This window comes from Camelus dromedarius, chromosome 12, assembly GCF_036321535.1.
Source record: "Camelus dromedarius isolate mCamDro1 chromosome 12, mCamDro1.pat, whole genome shotgun sequence".
Classification (NCBI taxonomy): domain Eukaryota; kingdom Metazoa; phylum Chordata; class Mammalia; order Artiodactyla; family Camelidae; genus Camelus; species Camelus dromedarius.
Window position 1 is genome coordinate 24104601 of NC_087447.1, and position 22920 is coordinate 24127520.

Here is a 22920-nt window from a genome sequence, read left to right on the forward strand (position 1 = left end):
GCTTGCGCCGGATGTAGCCTTCAGCTGTACCTTAAACTATTTATTCACCAGAAGCCCTGGGCAATCCAGGAGTCACTCTGGTCATCTTGAAAATCCCCCGGAGGCTTGCAAGCCTGGAAAATATTTTTGACTAGCTGCTTAAGCTGGATGTACAAAGGAATAGGCTGTTATTTTATTGCTGTAATATTGTATGATACTGTAACTATACATTAATGTTGTCACATTGTAAATGTACCATGGTTTTATTAACAATAAACACTCGTTAACAATGACCTTGGCCTCATGGCTCCTGGTAGAGTAGAGGGTTACTCAAAGTTCAGAGTTAGGGAAGAGCCCATTTAGGACCAGGAAGAGAACCCAGAGCTATTCCCTGGTTACTTAAGACACCACTATCTCAGAGGGAAGAAACTTCTGCTGGAAGTTGGGCTGTGCCCACTCACCACCCACTGCCCCGCCTCACCCAGGACCTCAGGCTGGGTCCAACCTGTGCTGGGCCTGAGTTTTCCTCTTCTGATGTGAAGTAGTTCCCATTTGTTAAGCACTTCCCTGCCCCTGAGCTGGACTGGAAGGACTGGAGTCCAGTGACCAGAATAAGCCCGCCATCAGGGGCTTTCCTGATCTTCCGTGAGCCCGGCCCCCATGGCCCTGATATGAGAGCTGTGGTTAGGGTTTTCTGAATAGTTGTTTGCAAATCCTCACACAGTCCAAACCTGTGTGGCCCAGCGAGGGGGAAAGGGGCGCTGATGAGGGCCACCTATCCCTTGGTGGCTCTTGCTTGCAGGCCGTGCTTAGCCTGAGCTGGCTGTGCCACCTGGTAATGGAGGGAGGACTGTGGGCCTGTGACTCAGGCCCAAGGGTTTTCTGGAATCCTTTGCACTTTATTTTAGGTGCAGACTCCAAGCAGACATCAAGGTGTGGTTTTTTTGTTTCCTGCCTGAGACAGGAAGATAAATTCCTAAGGTCACTGAGAACACTGACTGGAGTAGCTGTGGTTCAGTGACCGACAGGCCAGGACTCAGGAGCTGGGGGACAACATGAAGACCTCACAGGGTCTGTCCAGGGAAATTGCATGTTGCAGCTTTGGTGGGTGGGGCCCAGGCGGGCAGGCTGAGGCTCAGCCTGGGGCCCTGGCAACTGAATGGAGCGGGCCAGACATGAACCTACGGCGCCCTCTGGGGGCCGCAGAGAGACACGCCCCTTGGCACCATCCTTCTGGGCAGAGGCCTTGTATTGTCCCTCCCCAGCACTGGCCATCTGCTGTGGCTACCCTTTAGGGGGTCTATGTCCACCTTGTCAAGTTCCCCCACCCCTACAGGACATGCCTCAGTCAAGTGCACAGCCTAAGGGGCAAGATCTAGTCACTAGCTGGCTCCAGGTGGGAGCTCAGCCGTGCTTTCTGCCAGGCAGATGTAAAAGAAGGTGCTGTAAGGGAAGGACAGGACCCCTCTGAGCCCATGTGTAACAGGACATACTCTAAAGCAAGCAAGCACTTAAATAATTAGAAAAAAGAAATCAGACATTCTCCCCAGGGGCCAGGAGGACCAGAGTGGAAATGAGGGTGTTTTGTCACCTTACCTTGCCCCTTTGCCCCTGGCAGCCGAGCCCCGTCCTCAGGCCACTGCTCTGGAGCTCCGAGGCAGTCCTCCCGCTGCCTGCTTCAGGCAGGTCGCAGCCAAAGGCAGGCTGGGGAGAGGCTCGTGAACTTCTCAGCAGGAGTCTCTGGGAAACAAGGGGGATGCCGTTCTACTCCAGCTGCTCAGCAGGCAGTGATAAGCTGGGGTAACTGGGCTGCGACCTCCAAAGGAAACCCCTCCAGACAGGGGGAGTCCGAGTCTGGCCAGGCCACCAAGGCTAATGCAAAGTCTGCCTCCCCCCCACGGTGTCTGGTTCCCTGCTTTTCTCCTCCAGGAACTCCCCTTTCCTTTCTGCTCCTGCTGGCTGCAGCCAGATGCAGGGATTATCAGTTTTCTCCTCGGCAGACCACTGGAAGCACCGCAAGAAAGCCTCAGCATCTCCCTTCCCTGCCGCCCCCACCCCTTTGCAGAATCCACACCATCTTTCAATGTTCACCAGTTGTTCATGGAATCGAGGGCAGCCCCTGCTCCCAGGTCTGAAGCCTGAACCGCCTATTCAGGCCCAGGGGATGCCAGCCCTGCCCCCTCCTCCAGGCCTCAGATAATGAGTACGTTTTTCCAAGGTGACGGTCACTCATTTCCTCCCCTCCCCCAGCCTCAACAGCCCCCTTTGTGTCTCACTTGGAGTCCTCTGGGACTGCAGGGGACAGATGAGCAGTGGGAGCACGGAAGCAGGCCAGCGCCAGCCCCTCCCAGCTGCGGGATGGAGACCGTTGAGGAATCCTCTTTGTTCAGGCTTCTTCAGCCCCTTCACCACCCTGGTGACAGCATTCATAGCCGGCCTATCTGAACTCATTTTGCAAGTGAGATTTCCTGAGACAGCGAGCTTTACAGATGTCACTGTCTGGGGGCCAGATGGTGAGGTCTGGGGGAGGCGTACTTTTCAGGTTTGGAGAACCTATGATCACAAAGTGCAGAGACCTGTTTAAGACACTCGCTTTGCAAATAAAAGGGCCAGGATTGTACACAGTAGGCAAAGTGCTCACTTCCTTTTTGTGTGTCAGAGAAGTTAAGAACAGGCTTGTCGGAGGATACAGAGCTGGACAGGTCTGATTGCAAAGCGCATGCTCCCTGCTGCCCAGGTAGGACCCTTCCAGCGCAGGCTGTGGTTTTAGAACATCTTCATGCTCATGGATAAGGGAGCAGCTCCCAGTGACCTCTGACGAGCACCACAGAACGCAGAGAGACACTGCGTGCGGCACACCAGACACTGTTCTCAGCTCTTTACAAGGGTCCTGCAAGGAGGTGCTGTCATTACCACGTACCTGTTAGAGATGTGGACCTGCGCGGCAGGAAGAAGAAAGAAGTGTGCCCCAGGTCACAGCAAGGGCCAGGCAGAGCCAGTGTGTCAGGCCAGAAGTCTGGCTTCAGAGTCTCTCCCTGCTCCCTGAAGCAGAGCAGGGACAGGCTTTGGGGCTAGAGATGCCAAGCACAGGCTCGGCCAATCTGGGTCCCTCATCTGTGGGATGACACGGCTGGGAAGTTTTAAGATACAATTCAGCTCTGACCATTTGTGATTGTGACTTTGCCTTGGCCACTCTCCTTAAGAAAACCTTCTTTGAAAGGCAGGCTAAGGCACTCACCTGAAAAAAATGGATCAAAATACTTTTTCATCTCATTAAACTTTCCCACAGACTTAACAGGGGGTCTGCAGTCAAGAAGCTGCAGATCCAGGACACGGCGCAGCAGTCTTAGGCACAGGAGGTCGGAATCTGCTCTTCTCCCTGTGGGCATCCATCCTGAGAGTTGCAAGTTTAACCCTTTTTGGTCCAGAACCTCCCTTTTCTTCCTGGTCCACGTGCTAGACTGCTAGGAACCAGGATTACCTCTCAGTGCTGGGGAAAGAATCTATTTTTGGACTCACAGATCAATCCTTTTAAAGTCTATGAAAAACCAGGGAGGATCAGTAACCAAAACCACCATACGAACTTTTTTGATAAAAATAAATACAGAAGTTGAAGTCTGACGCAGTCAGGAAGCTGCGAAGGAAAGCCAACAACTCACATGCGAAGGGGAGCAGAAAGGCGGATCAGAACAAGACTTCCACGCTGAGCTTTCCTTGCACTTAGTGACGTGGATAAAAACAACCCTACAGAACCAGCAGAGGACCTGAGGGGTCAAGGTGTCAGTAACACGGTATCGGGCTTGGGACCAGAAAGTAGATACTATCAAACATAATAACCAAAGTAAAAGTGAAACCACCACCTAATTTCTGTCCACCAAGACAGAGGGGAACCAAACGACCTGCCAGGAGCTATGGAGGAAAAGAGGCGCAACTAGCTGGCTTCCAAGTGCCACACCAAGGTCCTCAGGACAACCACATCGAGCACCGGTCAGTGTGGCCACTTCTCCTGGGCTCCAGGGTCGTTAAGTCCTGGCCACACTGCCCACCCTGGGCCTTGATTCCAGCACCCTCCAAAGTGCACCTGGCAGCTGAGATCCACCAGAAGAAATGGGGCAAAGTGCAATTTCCACCTCCATGGAGTCAGTGGGCACATAGGGAGGATGTTATTTATTAAAAATAGAGATCTATCTCCCTCTCACCCCTGCTAGCAAAAGGGTCTTTTCCAACAATTTTTCCCAAACGGAGGAAATAACAGGCTTTGGCGACTCAGATGTCATATCCTTCCTAAATTAAGAGCTCAGGCTTTTCTGGGCCCCTGGGCAGCAGGCCTGCTGGAGCCGGGAGTAGACGGCACACCAGCGCGGATCCCAGCGTACTAACTGCGGCCACGGCCGCCTGGCTGGACCAGAGCTCCCGCGGCTCCGGGCCTCTGACACCGTGGACGAGTCCAGGACAAGAGGCCCCGGCGCTCCGCCAGCAGCCTCCCAAGCATCCCCAGAAGGCTGTGTACTTGACGCCTGAAGAGGGGCAAGAGCCAGCGTGGCTTCTGCACGTGTGGGAAAGAACCAAATAAGCTGGGCCCAAAGCAAAATATGAACATATGGGAGAGGCAGGCCTGGACCAGGCGGAGGAGAGACCATGCCGGAAGTTTGCCGACCACTGAGTTCTGTGCAGACTCACTCAGAAGTGACTTTGCCTTAAGCCAAGCTCAGCCAATAGACTGAATTCCCAGCCAATTCCGGGTTTGATGGGGGCTCTTGTTGTTTTTAGTAGTCCAGTCGGCTGCCGCCCAGTCCAGCCAGAGACAGTTCAGAAAGTCAGGGCACAGCCTTACGAGTCAGCCGCCGACGTCCAAGTTTCTCTCCACTATTTCTTCTGCTTCAGTTTCATATCTTTTTTGTTCTTCACATCTCTGTTTTTCTTCAACTTTTTGTTCTGTTTGGGTTCTTTTTTGGCTTCCAGTTTCCTTTTCTTGTCACTGGAGAAGAAAAACAAAACAGGAGTATAAAGAATGAAACACGCATGGTCTGTAACCTCTTTCAGGCTGCTCTGCTTTGTCTGAAAAGGGTTTCCGCCATCTGAAACTGAATGTAAGAACACCCAGTCAGACCTAAGTGTTCTCTGCAAGCCCATAAGGCATCGTGCCGGGGGCAGGGGATACACTGCACCGACTCAGTTCCTGCCCTGACCAAGCTCTTGGTCTGTGGAGGAACAAATTTATGCCTGCCTTCACTCCTGAAAGCTATTCGGTCCCCCCTCCCAAGACCTCAAAAAAAAAAATCTAAGGCATCACAAGGCAAATTCCTTCCCACCACTCACCACTAAGGATTACCCTGGAAACCAGACATATTATCCCAGTGACCCTGAGGACAGTCCTTAATACAAAGCATGAATCTTCCAGGAAAACCATATAATACTTTTTTGATGTGATATTATTATTATTTTTTTTTGCTAAATGAGAAGAAAATCCAAAGGAGTAGTAACCTGGGTACACATTTCAGCTGGCCAGTAGGTTCCACACTGGTAGATTAGCATGGGAATCACTCAGCAGAAGGCCACCTGCCTTCCCTCTTACAGGTTAAAGATTCTCTCCAGTGTCATTCTGCTCTGGAAACAAACCCCTCCCTATGAGGAGAGGGTGAACAGTTTTGTCCAGAGACCATTAACATCACCTGAATGAAGTGACTGCTCAGAAAACAGAAAGAAAAGGCCTCAAGGGATACATAATGACAGTTATCAGAGTTTTTACCTCCAAAAGTGCAAACTTTCATATTTACCCAGAGCCCTCAAGTGCATGAACCACCACACAGGCTGGCTGGTGCAGGAGGCTCCTCAGGGCAGAGGCAGCCAGACAAACGGCAGGCAGGGGAGGCCGAGCTCTGTGGAGCTTGGAACCAGGCTGTTGCTGCACCAGGTACACCGCCGGCCTTTTGTTCCAGTCAAAGCCACCACACTCAAGGCCACAGCCATCATGCGCCCTGGGCCACACCTGCCATATTGTCCAAACCAGGAATGAGGACACACTGACAGTGGGCTTTTGTGCCACATCACAGAGCACCAGAAAAACGAGGCTGGTATTGATGCTGGAAACTTCAAGGTAGCGTAGTGACTTACAGAGCCGGCAGAAGAGAGTATCTGATTTCTGGAGCCTATGGTTCCTAGAGGCACAAGATTTCCTCTTTCCAAATAAACTCTTCAGGGGACCCTGTCTATGGCAATGTCAAGAACAAGCCTCCCTCACTAACCCCAAAACCAGCTTCATCTGCTCAAGCCTCATCCCCAGACGCCCAGGGCAGGGGAGGCCTCACTGTCTTCCCCAGAAAAACTCTGGTGAAGGACCCGCCCACGGAACCACTGTCGTCTACACAGGCACTGCTCTGCAGAGAAGCAGCTGGGGCCTGGGGTCCCCGAGAACTTTCCAAGTAGGGCCATCTTCGTCATAACCCTAATACATTGTTTGCCTTTTCCACTTCATTCCCTCCCAACTGCTCCATTTTCCAGAGGCTACGAGACGCGTGATGGCACAACAGACCGAATGCAGAAGCAGGTAGGAGAATCCAGCTGCCTTCTAGTGAGCCAGCTGTCAGAGAGACTGGCAAACATGTAAATGGAAAACAATGCTACTCTTCCCCCTAAAATTTTTATGAAAAACGGTATTTTTTAAAACAAGAAAAAACCCATAACGAGCCCCTGATTGTTAGTTTTGAATGAACAAACATTTTTTTTAATTTCTCAGTTTTTCATTTCTAATAGGAGACCCACATAAACAAAAGACAGATATAACCCACATAAACAAAACTCCTTTGGGGTCGGCAATCATTTTTATGGTATAAAGGAACCATAAAACCCCAAGCTTGGAGAACGGCTTGGCTTAGTGGAAGAAGAGTGCAGCAGGGAACACTGCGGGCTTTGCAAAGGACAAGCCTGGTCCTGACTCTAGCTCTGCCTCTTACTAGCTACATGCTTCTTGGGAAGTTACTTGCCACCCTAGCGGCTTGGTTCCTTCATCGTTAAAGCAGTGATATAGGAATACAGCCACCTCTGTTGTTCTGAGCACGAAGGAGATGCTGCATTAAAGCCCCCAGAAAGTGCCCAGCTAGCAGCAACACCAGGGCTGTTCTCAAGCCCGCCTCCCTGGCATGTCTGGGGACTGAGAGGGAGGCCGAGATCCAGGCCTAAGCGATGGCCCGGCTACAAAAGCAGCCACACCCAATGGAAAGAATAGCGACTTCCCAAAGCTTCTGCTCCAACCTCCTATTTCCTAGAGAGGCGAGAATGCCTGCCTGTCAGATGTGTGCCAGACCCTCACCTTTTCAGGCTGATGATCGAGGCATTCTGTCCGGCTTTGTTCAAAACCTCATTCCACTCTTCATCGTCCCCACGGATCACGTATCTAAAAAACAAAGGAAAATATCAAAGCCTACCCAAAAGAAGAGAGAACTGCTTAAAGTAAGACAGCGACAACGTTCTTATCACACACGTCCTGTCACAAGAGCCAGGCCCAGCTGCATCAACATTTGAACAGCAGAGAGTAGGGGACAGGCGTGCAGCTGAGCGCCCAGGGACAGAAAGCTCACTGGAGCAAGGAGGGTCAGGCCTGCCAGCAGGGGTCAGTCCGCACAGAAGGCAGCTGCCTGACTTCTCCCACGTGACTCTCATCAACTGCCCATCAGAGAAGCCTCCTGTCACCCCCACCTCCACAGCCCACCTGCCCTCAGACTGCTCCCCACCTGGCCCCATCTGAGATCTCACAATCCTGGCAAGTCCAGGGTCTGATACTGAAAAGCTGAGGGCAGAGCTCCATACCCTGCCCAGGGACCCCCTGGCCGCCTCCATCTCATGTCCAACCACCACCATCACTAATGAACCAGCAACAGGACTACAGCCAAAGAGGCTCAGAGGCCACCAATTCTGGAGCTGTTACTTGCATCAATCCATGGGCCGGGTAAGGCCACTATAGTTGAAGCTCAAAAGGGACTAGGATTTCTAGCGCACAGAGGGTTCTAGAGCAAGGGGTTTTGTAGGTTTGTTTGCAGTAGAATCCTTTCTCAAACAAACTGACATGCAAAAGTCAAATATAAAAACGTGGCCATTAAAAGTGAATGCTCATCAATTAGCATCTCCCTTCCCTGAGGGGCCCAAGGCATGAAGTGGAACCCAGGGGATCCCGGGAGTGTGATTTGCAAGTCATGATTCACAAAGTGGCAGAGCTGATCTGAGGAAAACAAATCCTTCAAAATCATGCAAATACTGAATTAGGAGGATTTTAGCTGTTAGTGCTTCTAAAGATGATCCCATGAAACACAGCTTCCAAGGCACCCAGGATGTGAATTAGGAGAAACCTGCAGGCCGATTCTGGGGCCTAGAGGCCAAGGCAGAGCCCCAGCGCTTCCCACGGGGAGTGGAGGGGCCTTACTGAGAGAGGTCCATGTCCTTCAGCTTCCCCACTTCTTTCTTGTGTTTCTCCTGGAATTCCTTTGCAGCTTCATCCTGTGGTCAAAGACCCGTATACAGAGTAGGTCAGTCAAGCAGGGGACAAATCACAGACAAATGTGATGGGGCAGAATATCACCACGAGGATGAGCAGACCTCTCTTTCTCCCCAGTTTACCCCCTACACTGTTAGAGGCAGCTCTCACTAAAGCGTACATGAACATAAAACGTGCCCTCTGAAAACCTAAAAGGATAAACAAACAAGTTTCCAACAGCAGCTGCTGGACTGCGGGCATGCACGCACACCCAGGGCAGGAAGATGCGGGAGCTGGCACTCACTCACACCCACAGGACACCAGCGCCCCCGAGCTGGGCCAGTGCAGAGGACTCTCCCGACAGGGGAAAGGGCGGACGCGCAGTGTTCGCGAGGCCTTGGGCGGAAGCATACCAGCTCGTCACTCAGCGTCTTCATGGTGGGCTCCATGACCACGTCCTTCACTGCCACCATCTGCTCCTCGATGGCCTTTTCCTGCACTTCATTAAAAAGCTACAAAAGACCAAGGCCGAGAAGCAGGAGATGAAGCAGCAGCAGGGACCCAGTCACTTGTTAGCAAGTCATTTAGTGTATACTCTGGTTTAGGAGCACACGCGTTCATGGGAGGAGCATGGAAACACACAGGACAGGTGTCACACTCCTAACAGTGATGCCTCTGGGAGAGAACACAGAACATGACAGATACAGCTGAAGCCCTCTTGTTCTGCGTGTGTGTGTGTGTGCGTGCGTGCGGGCATGTGCATGTGCGTGTGTACATCTACAGCAAATATGGCCAAATGTTAACATTTTTGCATCTTGGGACAGGGAGTGGGTTTGACACATTTTTCAAAACCCTGCCCTTGGCTGAGGATACCTTCACGACTTTGCGGATGATCCGGTTGAAAAGTCCCATCAACTGGCCCGAGGGCAGCTCAATCTCCTTTTCCAGCTGGTCCACGGACTTGTGCTGCAGGCCAATCCCTAAGAGAAGAGCCTGGAGAATGGGAAATCTGCTGGAGTGGCTGCCAGGATGGGCTCTCGCCCATTAAAATGGTACCAGGAATCAGAGTTATTCCCCTTGACCAAAGGTATCTGGTACAAAAATCAACTGACACTGCCTATTTTAGAATCTTCCCACTCATCCTGCTACTGAAACCACCGGGAAACACCCCTTCCTGCGATCCCCAAACCAACTTATCCAGGCAGACAGCTGCTTCACAACTACGTTCCAGGTACAAGGAGCTCCTGGACCCCCGATGAAGTAGAGTAAGAATCAAGCCAGCGTGGTGGGTGGGGGGAATGTGGGCCCAGGCTGCAGCTCTTCTACTTACTAATGGTATGGTTGGGCCTGGGGCTCGACTACAGAGCCCAAGAGTCCCCACCTGTTGAAAGTAGAGATCACTACCCACCTATCGGAACCATGAGGAACTAAATGCACAAAATTACATCAAAGCATCCAACCCAACACCCAGCATGTAAATTGCCCCACAATACCAGCACCCAAGAAGCAGGTAACTTACCGACTGGGCAGCGGACAGGGCCAGGTCCCCCAGCTGGTTTAGGAAATACATCCGGGAAATGGCCGGGATCATGTCCATGATGAGGTGGTAGTCAACCATATTCCGCGAATACATCTCCAGCCTCTTCAGGTCATAGGGGAGGAAGAGCGCTTCCAGCTCCTCCCGGCGTAGGGCTATACATGCGACAGAGCCAGAAGGGTCAGGGCAGCCCGATGCCCTCACAGGATCTGACAGGGTTCCCAGACAGCACACACACGGTCCCCAGATGGCACCCTAGCACCTGCTCCTCCACCAGACCTTCAGCCAGAGAAGGGGAGAAGCCACCCGAGAATGCTGGCCAACCATTACAACAGAGTGCCCCGGGCAGCCCTGCCTCTTCTGTAAAGGGGAGGCAGCTGGGGCGTGCTGGGAGGGGGATGGGTGGCACGTGACCCTTGCTCAGAGTTCCATGCCAACACCTGAGACCAAGGAAAGGCTCCCGTGCCCCGGGCTCAGATGAATACAACACTCTCGCCCCACTTTGTCACTTCTCAGGACTCAGTTTCCCACATTCCACCCAGCTCGAGAAACAGATTTTTTCATCAAAATACAATTGGCAAAAAACAGGTATGCACGCGCACATAATTAGCAACAGGGAAAAACCTCCACAGCTGTTAATTCTAATGATCCTTTACACCCTTTTTTGTGCCTTAAATATTCAAACAGAATTTACATGCCCAAAACACTTCTACGTGTTGGCCACAGAAGGTTGGCAGTATATTCTTATTATAATTTCATGAACAAGGAAACTGAACTTCAGGATTGAGCTAGGTACCCTCGCTCACAGGATTTAGATTCAGTTCCATAACTGACTAGCTGTATGACCTCACATACATCTCTGAAGCCCAATCACATCCCCCAAGTCTTGTCAGAACAACAGGCACAGTGTGTGACAGGGCCCCTGGGGTGGAGCAGGGCCTGCTGGGTGGAGGTGGGTGGTGGGAGATGCAGGCCTGGAACCGGTCCCCCATCCCTAGTCCAGCCCTCTTTCTGGACCACACACCCGCCTCCCGTTACACAACCAAGCCCCACCCACCCTCCTGCAGCCCCGCAGCTCACCTGGCTGCGTGGGTTTCCCGATGTTCCTGTTCTGAAGGATGTTCAGAGCCAGGGGAGGAGAGAAAGTGCTGAACTGGTAGGACAACAGGGCGAGGAACCGCCTTCGGAAATCTGTGGGGCCCAACCACGTGGAGTCAGGTCCACATGCCCCACCCTGGGCACCTGGCTGAGCCCCCCCACCCCCACTCCACTCGTTCACCTTTCCAAAAGGCCGAGAGCCAGGCGCCCCGGTCGCCCTCATCCTCATCTGTCAGCGTCTTCAGCATGATGCACGAGTGCTCTCCGGTCAGGTCATTCTGGGAAACACAAATCCTTAACTGACACCAAAAACCCCATTTATGAACGGTCTGTCACTTCTAAAGGATGAGCACCCCCACCTACACAACAGCTTCCGAAGACCTTTTGTCCTGCAACTTCTGAGCAGGTGCCCTGGCAATGGAGCAGAGCTGCTCAGACCTTCACAGCACACCTTCTACTCTGGACCCACAGGTGTGAGCCACTTGCTTGCGTCAGGGAAGATCCTGAACTGTCGTTATAGCTTAAACTCCATGCTTTGGGTGCTTACACCAAAAACTCCACAGCCAAAAAACAGGATGGCTACAGTTCCCCTGCTGGCAACCAGTTTGTAAGTGCAGGCTTCTTTAGGGGCTAAAACAGTGACCACAGGTTTTAAATTTTTTACTACACAACAACCACAAAGCCCAACACCATAAAAATATCTAATGGATTTCAACCGAAGGGCTTTCCAGTAACAAAACACCTCCACCAAGTCACAAACAAGCCGAGCACAGCACAAGACCACAGGGACATAACATGATCTGCACTGAACCCACTGGTCTGTGTGCTCCTTGCAGTGAATCACCAAATTTACGTTCCAGCCCAGACCAAACTTGCCGACAAGGACCAGCCCCTCAGGAGCTGCTCCTGCCCATGTGGAAGCAGCCCTACACCCGAATGGTCCTAACTAGTCCACTGGGAACTCTCAAATGGGCACCACCTTTTGGCTACTGACCTTGAACTCTCCAAAATCAAACCCCCAGCACTCCCTCTCAGCTGCTGACCTCCAGTCTTTGGGAAAGCAGAAGCAATTGGAAACTTCTTCATCCTCCCGGCACCAACTTAACTCTCTCTTGTGAGGGATGCGGTGCCCACCTCTCCTCCTGCACCCCGGGTCCTGCCCTCCTTGCCTCCTCCAGGCCTGCACTCCTGCAATCAGCCCCACTCACCTGTCTGCATGAGCTCTACAGGATCATACCCTGCAGTAAACAATTCTAGTGTTCTAGAATCTCCCAGTTGACAAACCCGCCTTCACTCCAGTCTCCCTCCAGCTCCCTTTGCCACGTGGATGAATCATGTATTCGGTCTGTCTCCTCACCTCCCGTTCTCTCCCATCAGGCTGATCCCTCAAGTGCACGGGAGCGGCTTTCACTCAGATCAGCAGTGCTGACAAATCCCGTGGTCACCTGGGTGTCCTCATCTTACCTGCTCTGCCAGCAACTGACTCCCCTTCTCCAAACACTTGTTACTCTTGGCTCCTGAAGCCACACCCTGACTTTCTCCTGCAGAGCAAGGCTACTCCTGCTCAGTCTCCCTTGCTGTGCTTTCCGATTCACTCCTCTGAACGGTGGAGAGTCTAAGGACTCACTCTCTTTATTTTCAGTCCCTACTTTCAACAGCTTTAAATGCTTGATCATGAAACAAAAGTATTTACGGAACACAAACTATACACAGTAGATGCTACTAAGTGCTAGGGTTACAGCTGCGAAGAAAACAGACCCCACCCCTGCCAGAAAAAATTCTTGACCCCAGGCAGTACACTCTATTAAAAATAAGCCGACGACTCTCAAATCTACCTCCAGTCACAACCTCTGCCTTGAATTCCAGACTCCTGCTGTCAGCCGCCTATTCCGTGCTTCCACCTGTGTGCCTAATAGGCATCTCACATTTACTGTGCCAAAACCAGTTCCCACTTCCAAACCTGGCCTTTCCCCACTGAGACGTATCTCAGCAAACAGTACCTCCAACATTCAGTTTCTCACCCCTTGTCTCAACACTAGTCTCTCAAGCCCAAAATCTTCTAAGAACTATCCTTGGTCCTTCTGTTCACGCACCTTCCACATCCCCCATCCTTCCACTCTAGTCAGTTCGACCTCCCAAACACACTTGGCACCTGGCCCCTTCTCTCCACCTCACCACGTCCTCCTCAGTCCAAAACACCATCTCCCACCCACTCATCTCCCCGCCTCTATTCCTGGGCGACTACCGGCCATCATCTACACGGCAGCCCCAGCAGCCTCCCCCAGCCCCTCCCTCCAGCTGAACGGGGAAGGAACACAGGGCCCTCAACCGGACCCGACTGCCCCACCTTGAACCACCACCTTTTCCTTAAAAGGGCCCTCCAGTCACGCTGGCCTTCCATTTCCTTCAAATCACTTCCTTTCCACCTCAGGCCTTCATGTTTACCGCATCCTCTGCTTGGAAAGGCTCTTTTCCGCAGGCAGGACTGTCCCACAGCTGGCCCATTCTGATCACTCAGGTTGCAGTTTGAAAGGTCACCCACCCCTCAGAAGCCTGACCACTCATTACGCTATAAACGTCAGGGTTTGGTTTTCCAGATGGTACAATACAACCATCTGAAAATTTCTTATTTGTTCATTTTGTTACCTGTGTTCTACCCATTAGGTAATAAGCCTCATGGCTTACCTTGCCCACTGCCTGACTCACTGTAGGTACTAAATATATATCTCTTTAATGAACTGACAGTCACTCTCTCACCTTCCATAACACCCTCTATGGCTCTGTCATCCACAGTCACGCCCCTCCTTCAGATGCCAAATTATAGTATTTGAGTCTGCACAAACGCACTCCTCTCCTAAAACCACTTTTCTTTTAAAATACAAATCTGAGGAGGACCCCCGTTAAAGGATTCCAGAATCTAATGGACAAGTCCACATGCACCTCTGCCATTTTAGGAGCCAGCACAAGCCACTGTACTCATAGTGGGGGACAGTGTGACCATGTGGTCTCTCAGTGAGGATGGCTGCTTTGGTGGCCTGGAACAAACCTCCTGGAGGCACAGGCAGGCCTGCTCAGAGCACAGCAGGAGGCACCAGGGCTCTATGCAAGGACAGACCTGTCCCCAGCCCCTCCTCAGCCAGACGCCTCACTCACCGGGGTCTGTCTCAGATAGACAGGAACAAACCCAGCTCGTTTCCAGAACCTGCAAAGATGCAAAGACAGCAGGTCACTGTGTGCACCTTCTGGGAGCGACCGACACATAAAGCTGGGAAAGGCCGGGGGACACGGGGAGTCACGGACGGCTGACACAGACGCCTCCAGAAAGGCAGACACGCAGCCCACGCAACTCTCATTCTCAGGACCCCGAGGCCAAGGGGCTGAAGCGGGGGAGGAAGGGCAGGTAAACCCTTACTTGAGGAGCCTGGGGGTCAAGCCGTAGGACACCCCCAGGTAATCCAGGCGCTCAGCAGGCCTCTCATTCAGTTTGAGAAGTAAGGGAGGTAGGTCCTTCCGGGGAGTGACGACTTCTTCCAACAAGCTGACAGCCTGGAGGATGGTGGGGGAGAGCCCGTCCACCCAGCAGAGGGGCAGGGAGGTTAGTGACATTCCCAAGCACCCCCGCCACTCCAGGCTCTGGACAAACACAACAAAAACCAGGACAGGCCTCTCGGTTTTGTTCCCATAGTTTTTAAAATATAGGAACACCATTAAGTCCAGTGATCATGCCTAAGGATACCAAATCCCTAGATATGCATGGAATCACACCGCTCGGAACCCAAAATGCAGAAAAAATAGCCACAGGGTTTAGAAATGCCAAAAAAAAAAAAAAGAAATGCCAGTAACAGGATTCTGAAGATTAGGGGTGGGGGAGGGTGGCCCTGTGCCTTAGGAAGTGACAAACCTCTGAGCCTGACCTTAAATACAAGCCCCTTCCCCACCTCCTAAACAGGAGCACTGTGAGAATCAAATGGAGGCGTGTGGAAAGCCACCCCAGCTCCTAACCTGGAAGGACAGAGCTCCCTCAGTCCAGGCTCAGGACTAAGAGGAGGAGACCGCAGAGCAGCGGCTTTAAGCTGGAGCACACATCAGCATCACCTGGGAGCTTGTTAAGACAGCTTCAGGTGGCCTGGGGTGGGGCTCAAGACCTGGTACTTTTAAGAAGTTTCCAGGTGAGGCTGATAATGCTGATCTGAGGTTTTCGGGTAAACTATTAGCTGGAGAAAGAGCAGCTTCTTGAAAACAGCAGAGGAAACCTGCTGCTGCCGCCCAGAGAGCCCGGACCTGAAGTAGCTCTTGATGATGCTCTGAAGACCCAAAGAACTACCCTCCCAGGAGCCCAGGGCTCGGCCAGAACATGCTTACCTCACTGCTGACGGTGTGGATTTCTTGTGACGTCTCGAGGACCTTCTCCTCCAGGCAAGGGAACCTGCCTTCGTAGTACAGCTGCAGCAGCTGCAGGGCTCGGCTGCCGTAGCCCATCTGAACAAACATAGAGGGGGACGGGCAAAGGGAAAAGAGGCGTTCTCGGTGTCCAAACCACTTCTACGCCCCTGTGTTGCTTCCAGAAAGCCTTCACTCTGGGTCAGATTGCACTTGGCAAAAAGGACCAATGAAACCCCACAATGAAGTCAAAGTAGAGACCCTTAAGACCTAGCGTGCTGTGACCCTGACTCTCGCACTGGCTAGCCCATCTGCCACCCGAGCACAGGGGCGGCTGGCTGTGCTTTCTGGTCCACAAATCAGCCAGCCCCAAACTGATGAGGCTACAGCCAACTCCCCGGTAGGGATTTCTAAGAAACAGGAGGTAATTACAGGAAGCAGATCTGGTTCACAAGTCTCATGTCCTCATAAACAAAGGAAGGGCAAGCACACACGATCATCCTGCCCACCCACCCATCCCCAGACAAATCTACCCACCCATCCCCAGGCAAACCCACCCACAGCAGAGGGGTACCTGGAACTGCTACTCCTTGACCAGCTTCCTATTTAAACAATCAAGAACACCTGCCCTAACGAATGGCCAGCAACACGGCTGCAGCTAGTAACAGTACACCAGGTTTGAAGGCATGTGGACACATTACCCCTTGATAATCTGGGTGAACAGCAATGCGGACAACCCTTCCACCTGACAGGCCGCCGAAGTCTGGATCTTGAAACTGTGAGGGAGACACAAGCCAGAACTTAGCACCAAAAGACAGCCTCCAACACCGCCAGTCTCACTGACTCGGACACACCAGGGAAAGCACTTCACCTGTTCGGACACTGTCCATGGAATCAGGTCCCCCGAAGCCTTCTTGCCTCGAGACAGGCTGTTCAAGATGGACTGGCGAGAAATCTCCCCCTCAAGGCACACCTGTCGGGGGAGCAGGACAGTGCAGACGGAGAGCCAGGCTCCAGGCTCAGAGCCCGCCCACAGAACATCACCTGCACTCTGCCACTTCTCTGACTTCGCCAGTTGTTTCCACGCCAGCTCAGGCTTAACCCTGTAACTGGCTCACCAATTTCCAATGGAAGTTTCATTACCACATTCTGTGGGCATCCTGACACCATCATTAACAAGGCAGAATACTGACATCCTCCTGGCCCAGGGAGCAAGACCTCACTAGGAGAGGTCTCTACACATGATGTGCATGTGTGCTCATAAGTTAAGACTCAGGATGCTCACGTGGCTCTATACAGAACTGTGCAAATTCACAATAACTCAAAGGTCTAATAGGAGGTTGGTTAAACATGGTATGGTACATGCAGGCAATGAAATACAACACAGCCTGTAACAATTATGCAGATTATTGGGGGGCAGTGTATAGCTCAGTGGTTAGAGTACATGCTTAGCATGCACCAGGTCCCGGGTTCAATCCCCAGTACCTCCATTAAAATAACCAACTAAATAAATAAATCTAATTACCTTCCTCCTCCTACCCATAAAAAAAAGGCAAAAAAAAAATGCAGATTATGAATTCTTGACACATTGGGGAAAAAAAGTCATCAAATAATATGATCCCATGTTTATGAAAAGGAAAAATGATAAAGAAATGCATAAATACATGCTGGTCATTAAAAATATTATTTTTTCCAATCTGTGTCTTCTAATTTTACAAGTACCATGTACTGCTTTTGTAATAAAGGAGGAAAATTTTAAAATTTCTGTTTTAGGAGGAATTGTAAGTCAAAGGAGTGGCCAGTTCTGACTTTCACTCATCCGTGAACCCTGTGCGGCTTTGGGTTTGTGTCAGGGTGGTGGCTTTGTGCAATGCACCATTATCATCCGCCTGGATACACCCAGGCACATGGCTCCAGACCAGGAATCAAGAGCTTCAGTTACTGAGCCATAATCCTTGATGACTAAGTGGTTCCCCAATCAATGCCACGAAGACGATTCTGTACCTGGATGACAGCAAGCACTTCAGGAAGGGCATTCTGGGTGGGGGGCACAGGAGGCAGAAGGCAGAAGAGATGGTGAGCAGGTGCGTCAGAAAGCATCTGAAGATCGTTGGGAGAGTTCTGTGGGGCACAAACACTGTCAGTGAGAACCACCCCTCCTCCTGGCCTTACTTAACAGGCTACTTCAGAACCACTGGTTGACTGGAGAACCACCTTCCCCAAAGACAAGTGATGTGCTGAAAGCCAGCACAGCGCCTTTGCAGCATCCTGGCCGGCCAGCCTGAGACTCTCCGCAATGGCTTGGGAGGAACTTCGCATCAACGTCTGCCGTCACCTCACCATGAGTGCAGGTGCTGCAGAGTCGGGGCAGAGAACTGCTGAGTTAGCGCCACATTTTTCACAGCTGGGAAGTGAACTTCTTCCTGATCAGAGGCTGCTATTTCAAGAAAACCTCTCACTGTTTCTAACATCAACTCCTCAGCCTTCCATTAAAAGGTATTCATAAAAATGATACCCAGACACTCAAAAAGTGTCCTTTCCAATGTGCCTTTTTAAGAATTTCAAATATTCCAAAATCTCATTCTCTGCTCCTTAAAAATAGCCCAGGGCTGTAAGGCTGGTCCTCAGGTCAAACAGCACCCCCAGATTACAACTGCCATGTCATCTCAGCCCACCGTTTAGCAGACAAGCCAGAAATATAAGTACTTCTTTTAAAACAGGCAAAACTTCCCACCCTCTCCAGCTACTGCGCATGGGGCTACATGCAGAAATCCCACACTCTATGCAAAGCTGGAAGCCCAAGACAAGTCTGAACAACAATGGGAAATGCAACCCCTCCGGCAAGACCACTGGACCGAGCCAACATCAGGACATTCTAGTCCCAACAGAATGGCCACCTGAGACACTGGGTAATAAAAGATGCAAAAAGCCAAGTGAAAGGGCACGGCCAAGTGCTGGAGTTCACTGCTAAAGTTCACCTGCGGGCTGGGTGCAGTTACCTTGTAGTGAGAAGCCACGTAGAGGGCCATAAGCCGTTGGAGGAAAACCTCAGAGGCCTTGTGGTAGCAAAAGAGGGTATCTCTGTTAACATAGTAGCTGGGTCTGGAGTTAAGCAACCAAAATAAATCAAAGAGAGCCCCAAACAGGACATACTACTTTCAAGGGTCACCTGGACATGTGATTTCCCTCAGCTTGGGAAGAGGAGCCCCTGGTTCTAAGCAGAAACACATTAGGGAAGGAAGAGAAGGGAAATCAAGAGCTCTGCCCGCTCCCTAGAGCAGCAGCCTGTGAAACAAAGGGTCAAAACCCTCTACTTCTCCCACGACCCCTCGCCCTCTTGGCAGGATACAGCTCGCAGGCTTCAGGCAAGGGGCAGCCAGAGATGATCCGAGTGATGTTGAGGCAATCCAGGCACAGCAGGTCATTCAGCCACTTCTCCACTGCGTCCCCAGGGGCGTAGCGGATCGACTCCTGCAGGGAAACCTCATGCAGGGTTCGCGCTGATCCCCACAAAGCACACACACACAAGGAACAATTAGTAAATATGTTGTGTCCCAAAGAGCAAGGCAAATGGTCTACTTTATCTGTCACGTGGTGCCCACAGAAATATGGCTCAAGAATGTAAACTGGTTTTAAATCGATATGGTGGATGTTCAACTTGCCTCGACATCAACCCCAAAGGGATCTCACTAAGCAATGCAACCAATGCCCTGAGATGATGACAAATAAGGGTCTAGCCACCAGAAGGCCCAGGTCAGGCTCCTATCTGGTCACGGGCCTGCTGTTCCTCAGAGAAATGCAACTTCACCTCCGGGGGACTCAGCCTCTCTGCCCGATGGTAGGAAGCGGTGTTACTGCCCATGAAGTCATGAGGGGAAGGATCCAGCAAGAGTCTGGAGTGACTTGCTGTGCACTGCAGGCCCTCTCAGAGCTCCAAGGGTACCTGATGCCAGTCTGGCTGTCGTCGTGGTCTTGTTCTCAGCAGTGGTGCTGACCTGGCTCTGGGCACTCTGTTGGCGGAGCTGCTGAATTAGCTTGAGGGACAGGGACCGGCCAGTGCCCTCATAGCTAGGAGCAAAAGCAAAGGCAATCAGGCACCAGACCCCAAATCCACTCTGTGGGAGGGGACAGAGAACTACTTTCCTTGTCCTGCTGAAACACCAGACTCCTGCTCCCCGAGGACAGCCCTGCCAGCTCTGAGCTTCCAGCACAGCATGTGTTTGCCCAAAGGAGGCAGAGCTGCACGGTGGCTCAGCTTGGAGACGTCTGGGCCTGGGCTCAAGTCCCAGCACGTCTACTTAGTACCTCTGTGCAAGGAACTCGACCTCTTTTAGCTTCTTCCTCAAAAGGGGATTATTCTAACATTTCACAGAACTGTGCTGTGAACTAAAAGAATAAGCACTGAAAAGATGACGTGAACAAAGCCATCTGCATAACAGAACTGGAATATAGATAAATGGACCAGTAATGAGAGTTGCTATTAGAAGAAAGGAATGGAATAAACAGAGAACATTTCCAGTTTGGAAAAATCAAGATGAAACAAATCCACCACCCAGGTAATTTTTTTTCATTACTACTTTCACTTAAAAGATGACATAAAGCACCTTGGGAGAGAAAAAAAAATCACTTATAATCTGATCACTGAACCAGCTCTTTCCAATTGTATTCCCTCCTTGTCTTTTGTCACAAGCACATGTGCACAGGATGCAGACTGCTCAGTGGGTTTTCTTCTATTTTTAGTATTATGTTTCACAGTACTCATTATTATAAACGAGTATACTGTATAAATACTTCATCTTACTCAATACTTCTTTCATAGAATATCAAAAAAATCACATTTTCAATGTTTTACCCATCCCCACCCCAATAACAAAAATTTCTCAAAGGAATTCCATTTACTTATTTTTAAAAAAAAAAAAAGTAAGCACAAGCAACAAAATTAAAACTTTCATGCTTCAAAGGATACTGTCAAAAAGTGGAGAAAAAACCCATAGAATGGGAGAAAATTTTTGTAAATCATATATATAATATTCACATCTCGAATATATAAGGAAACCTTACAAGTCAATAATAAAAAGACATATAACCCAATTAGAAAACTGCACAGAGGATATGAACAGATATTTCTCTAAAGAAGACAAACAAACGGCCAATAAAATGCCTCACATCATCGGCCATCAGCCAGATGCAAACGAAGGCTGTATGAGACAACATTGCTTACTCACTAGGACTGTTATAACCAAGAAGACATACAAATGCTAGCAAGGATGTGGAAAAACTGGAAACTCAGACACTCCTGGTAGAAATGTAAAATGAAGCAGCTGCTTTGGAAAACAGTCTGGCAATTCCTCAGTTAAACAGAAAAGTTACCATTTGACCCAGTAATTCCCCTTCTAGGTATACACCCAAGAGAACAGAAAACATGCAAAACCTGCACATGAACGCACACAGCAGCATCACTCCGAATGGCCAAAAGATAGAAACAACCCAGATGTCTATCAATGGATCAATGGATAAACAAAATTTATCTAAACATACAATGGAACATTATTTGGCCACAGAAAGGAATGAAGTACTGATACAAGCTACCTGGATGAACCTCGAAAACATTACGGTAAGTGGAAGAAGCCAGTCACACAAGACTACACACTGTAAGATTCCATTTATATGAAATGACGAGAACAGGCAAATCTATAGACACAGAAGGTTGTTCAGTGCTTCCCTAGGGCTAAGGGGTAGGAAGGGACTGAAGGGTAACAGTTAAAAGGTATGGGGTTTCTTTTTAGAATAATGAAGATGGTCTAAAATTGACTGTGGTGATGGTTGTACAACTCTGTGAATATACTAAAAACCACTGATTTACACATTTTAAATGAGTATGTTGTATAGTATGTGAATTATATTTCAATAAAGCTATTATCAAAAAAAGTAAAATCCGTTTTATTTAACTATTTTCAGTGTAAGCAGTCACAATAATAAACCTGTAATATGGAATTAATTGCATATGCAACACAATTATTGTATATGTGACTTCCATATAGAAATCTTTCCAATTAATTTAATGACCTGGAAATATTTCACAGTATATTCTCATGTAAAAAAGTAAATTAAAAAAAAAAAGTAAACTATGTTTATGTCATTATTCAACATGAAAAAGTAAAATAAATGCACAAAAAACATACACCAAAATTCTAACAGAAGCTGTCTCTAGTCGGTCAGATCACTGGTGATTTTCTTTTTGTTATCCGTTTTTTCTAATTTTTCTATAGCAAATGTGAACTAAGTATTTCAAAATTATAAAAAAGCCATTGAACCATTGTAAGCCCACTTTCTTATGCTAATTAAACAGTTACTTTAATACTACACTGTCACATAATTCTAAGAGATAAGACATTGGTTTTGCCACCCAAGTACTCCTCAGAACTCGATCAGGCCTACAGACAGAAGGAGACACACATCAGCTGGGTCTGGAATTCCTGTCTCGTGCTGTCCACTCTGGTCTGCTGTCGCTCAGACCACAAGTGAGCTACAGCTCACTAGGAAGGGGCCATCTCCCATTTGCAGAAGGCCAATGAGAGAGTGAAGCAGCCTCAAAGACTTAGACTTTAGGAATCAGCCCCACCTGCCCAGGCCCAGGCCATATTCGTTCAGTGCTACCCAAGAAACCTGCTCCTGCCCGAGGGTCCTCACCCATTGATGGTAGATGCCATGAAAACAAGGTAGGGGCCCAGAAGGCTCTTCACCAGGGGGAGGGGGATGGCAGCAGCTTCATCGATCACGACAAGTTCAGCCTGGCCCAGTTTCACAGCATCTGCAGGATGTATGTACTGCGGGAAAGAAGAATTTACATCATTAGCTTGGCCACCTAATCCCCCAGCTGTGACTGCTGGTGAGTCATCATCAAGGTCACTCTCTTTCCTCTCTCTCCCCCTTCCCCTTTCTTCTTTCTCTCATTCCTCCTTCTCACTTTTCCTTGGCAGGGCAGAGCTGGGGTGGCCTTAAGAGTCAGATGTCTGGGTCCAAACAGTTCAACCACTGACTGTGTGACCTTGGGCAGGTCACTTCATCTCACAGAGCCTCAGCTTCCTCTCCGAAAAATGGGAGAAATAGTGATGGCTGCTTGAGAAAAAAATCAGGTGACTCTACAAATGCCTTGCCTGGGCCTGGGCCGAAGGATAGGGGCTGCCTCCCTCTCCTCTCTCTTCTCGGTCTTCTTATGCTTCACCCTGGCCTCACTCCGGCCAGTGGGCCAGAGGCAACGGCTAAAGAGCAGGATGTCAGGTTTCCCAAGCATTTCCTCCACGCCGGATACTGTGTGTCTTGCTTTGACATCGTCAATATAATGGCCAAGTCTCCCTGTGCCAGTGGGGACACTACTGGGGGGACTCAATCCCTTCCTCATGCTCACACGGCCTTATTTATACTATTAGCTTGGCCATCTACTGTCACACACTTGCCA

The 22920-nt window shown here is 50.1% G+C and overlaps 1 protein-coding gene across 1 annotated transcript in view; it reads right to left on the minus strand.

The window, feature by feature from the left end:
• Positions 1-4119: 4119 nt before the first annotated feature.
• NAT10 (N-acetyltransferase 10) overlaps positions 4120-22920 on the minus strand; it is a 37056-nt gene continuing 18255 nt past the window's right edge. The window contains exons 12-29 of the mRNA XM_011000572.3: positions 22152-22288; positions 19405-19529; positions 18811-18961; positions 18461-18557; positions 17466-17582; positions 16333-16434; positions 16163-16237; positions 15444-15560; positions 14494-14627; positions 14235-14283; positions 11263-11359; positions 11064-11174; positions 9966-10138; positions 9320-9439; positions 8860-8958; positions 8396-8469; positions 7289-7372; positions 4120-4957 (exon numbers count right to left, since the gene is read on the minus strand). Of these exons, the coding sequence (XP_010998874.2) occupies positions 4846-4957; positions 7289-7372; positions 8396-8469; positions 8860-8958; positions 9320-9439; positions 9966-10138; positions 11064-11174; positions 11263-11359; positions 14235-14283; positions 14494-14627; positions 15444-15560; positions 16163-16237; positions 16333-16434; positions 17466-17582; positions 18461-18557; positions 18811-18961; positions 19405-19529; positions 22152-22288 (1974 nt within the window). The 3' untranslated portion in view covers positions 4120-4845. The remainder of the gene's footprint in view (positions 4958-7288; positions 7373-8395; positions 8470-8859; positions 8959-9319; positions 9440-9965; positions 10139-11063; positions 11175-11262; positions 11360-14234; positions 14284-14493; positions 14628-15443; positions 15561-16162; positions 16238-16332; positions 16435-17465; positions 17583-18460; positions 18558-18810; positions 18962-19404; positions 19530-22151; positions 22289-22920) is intronic.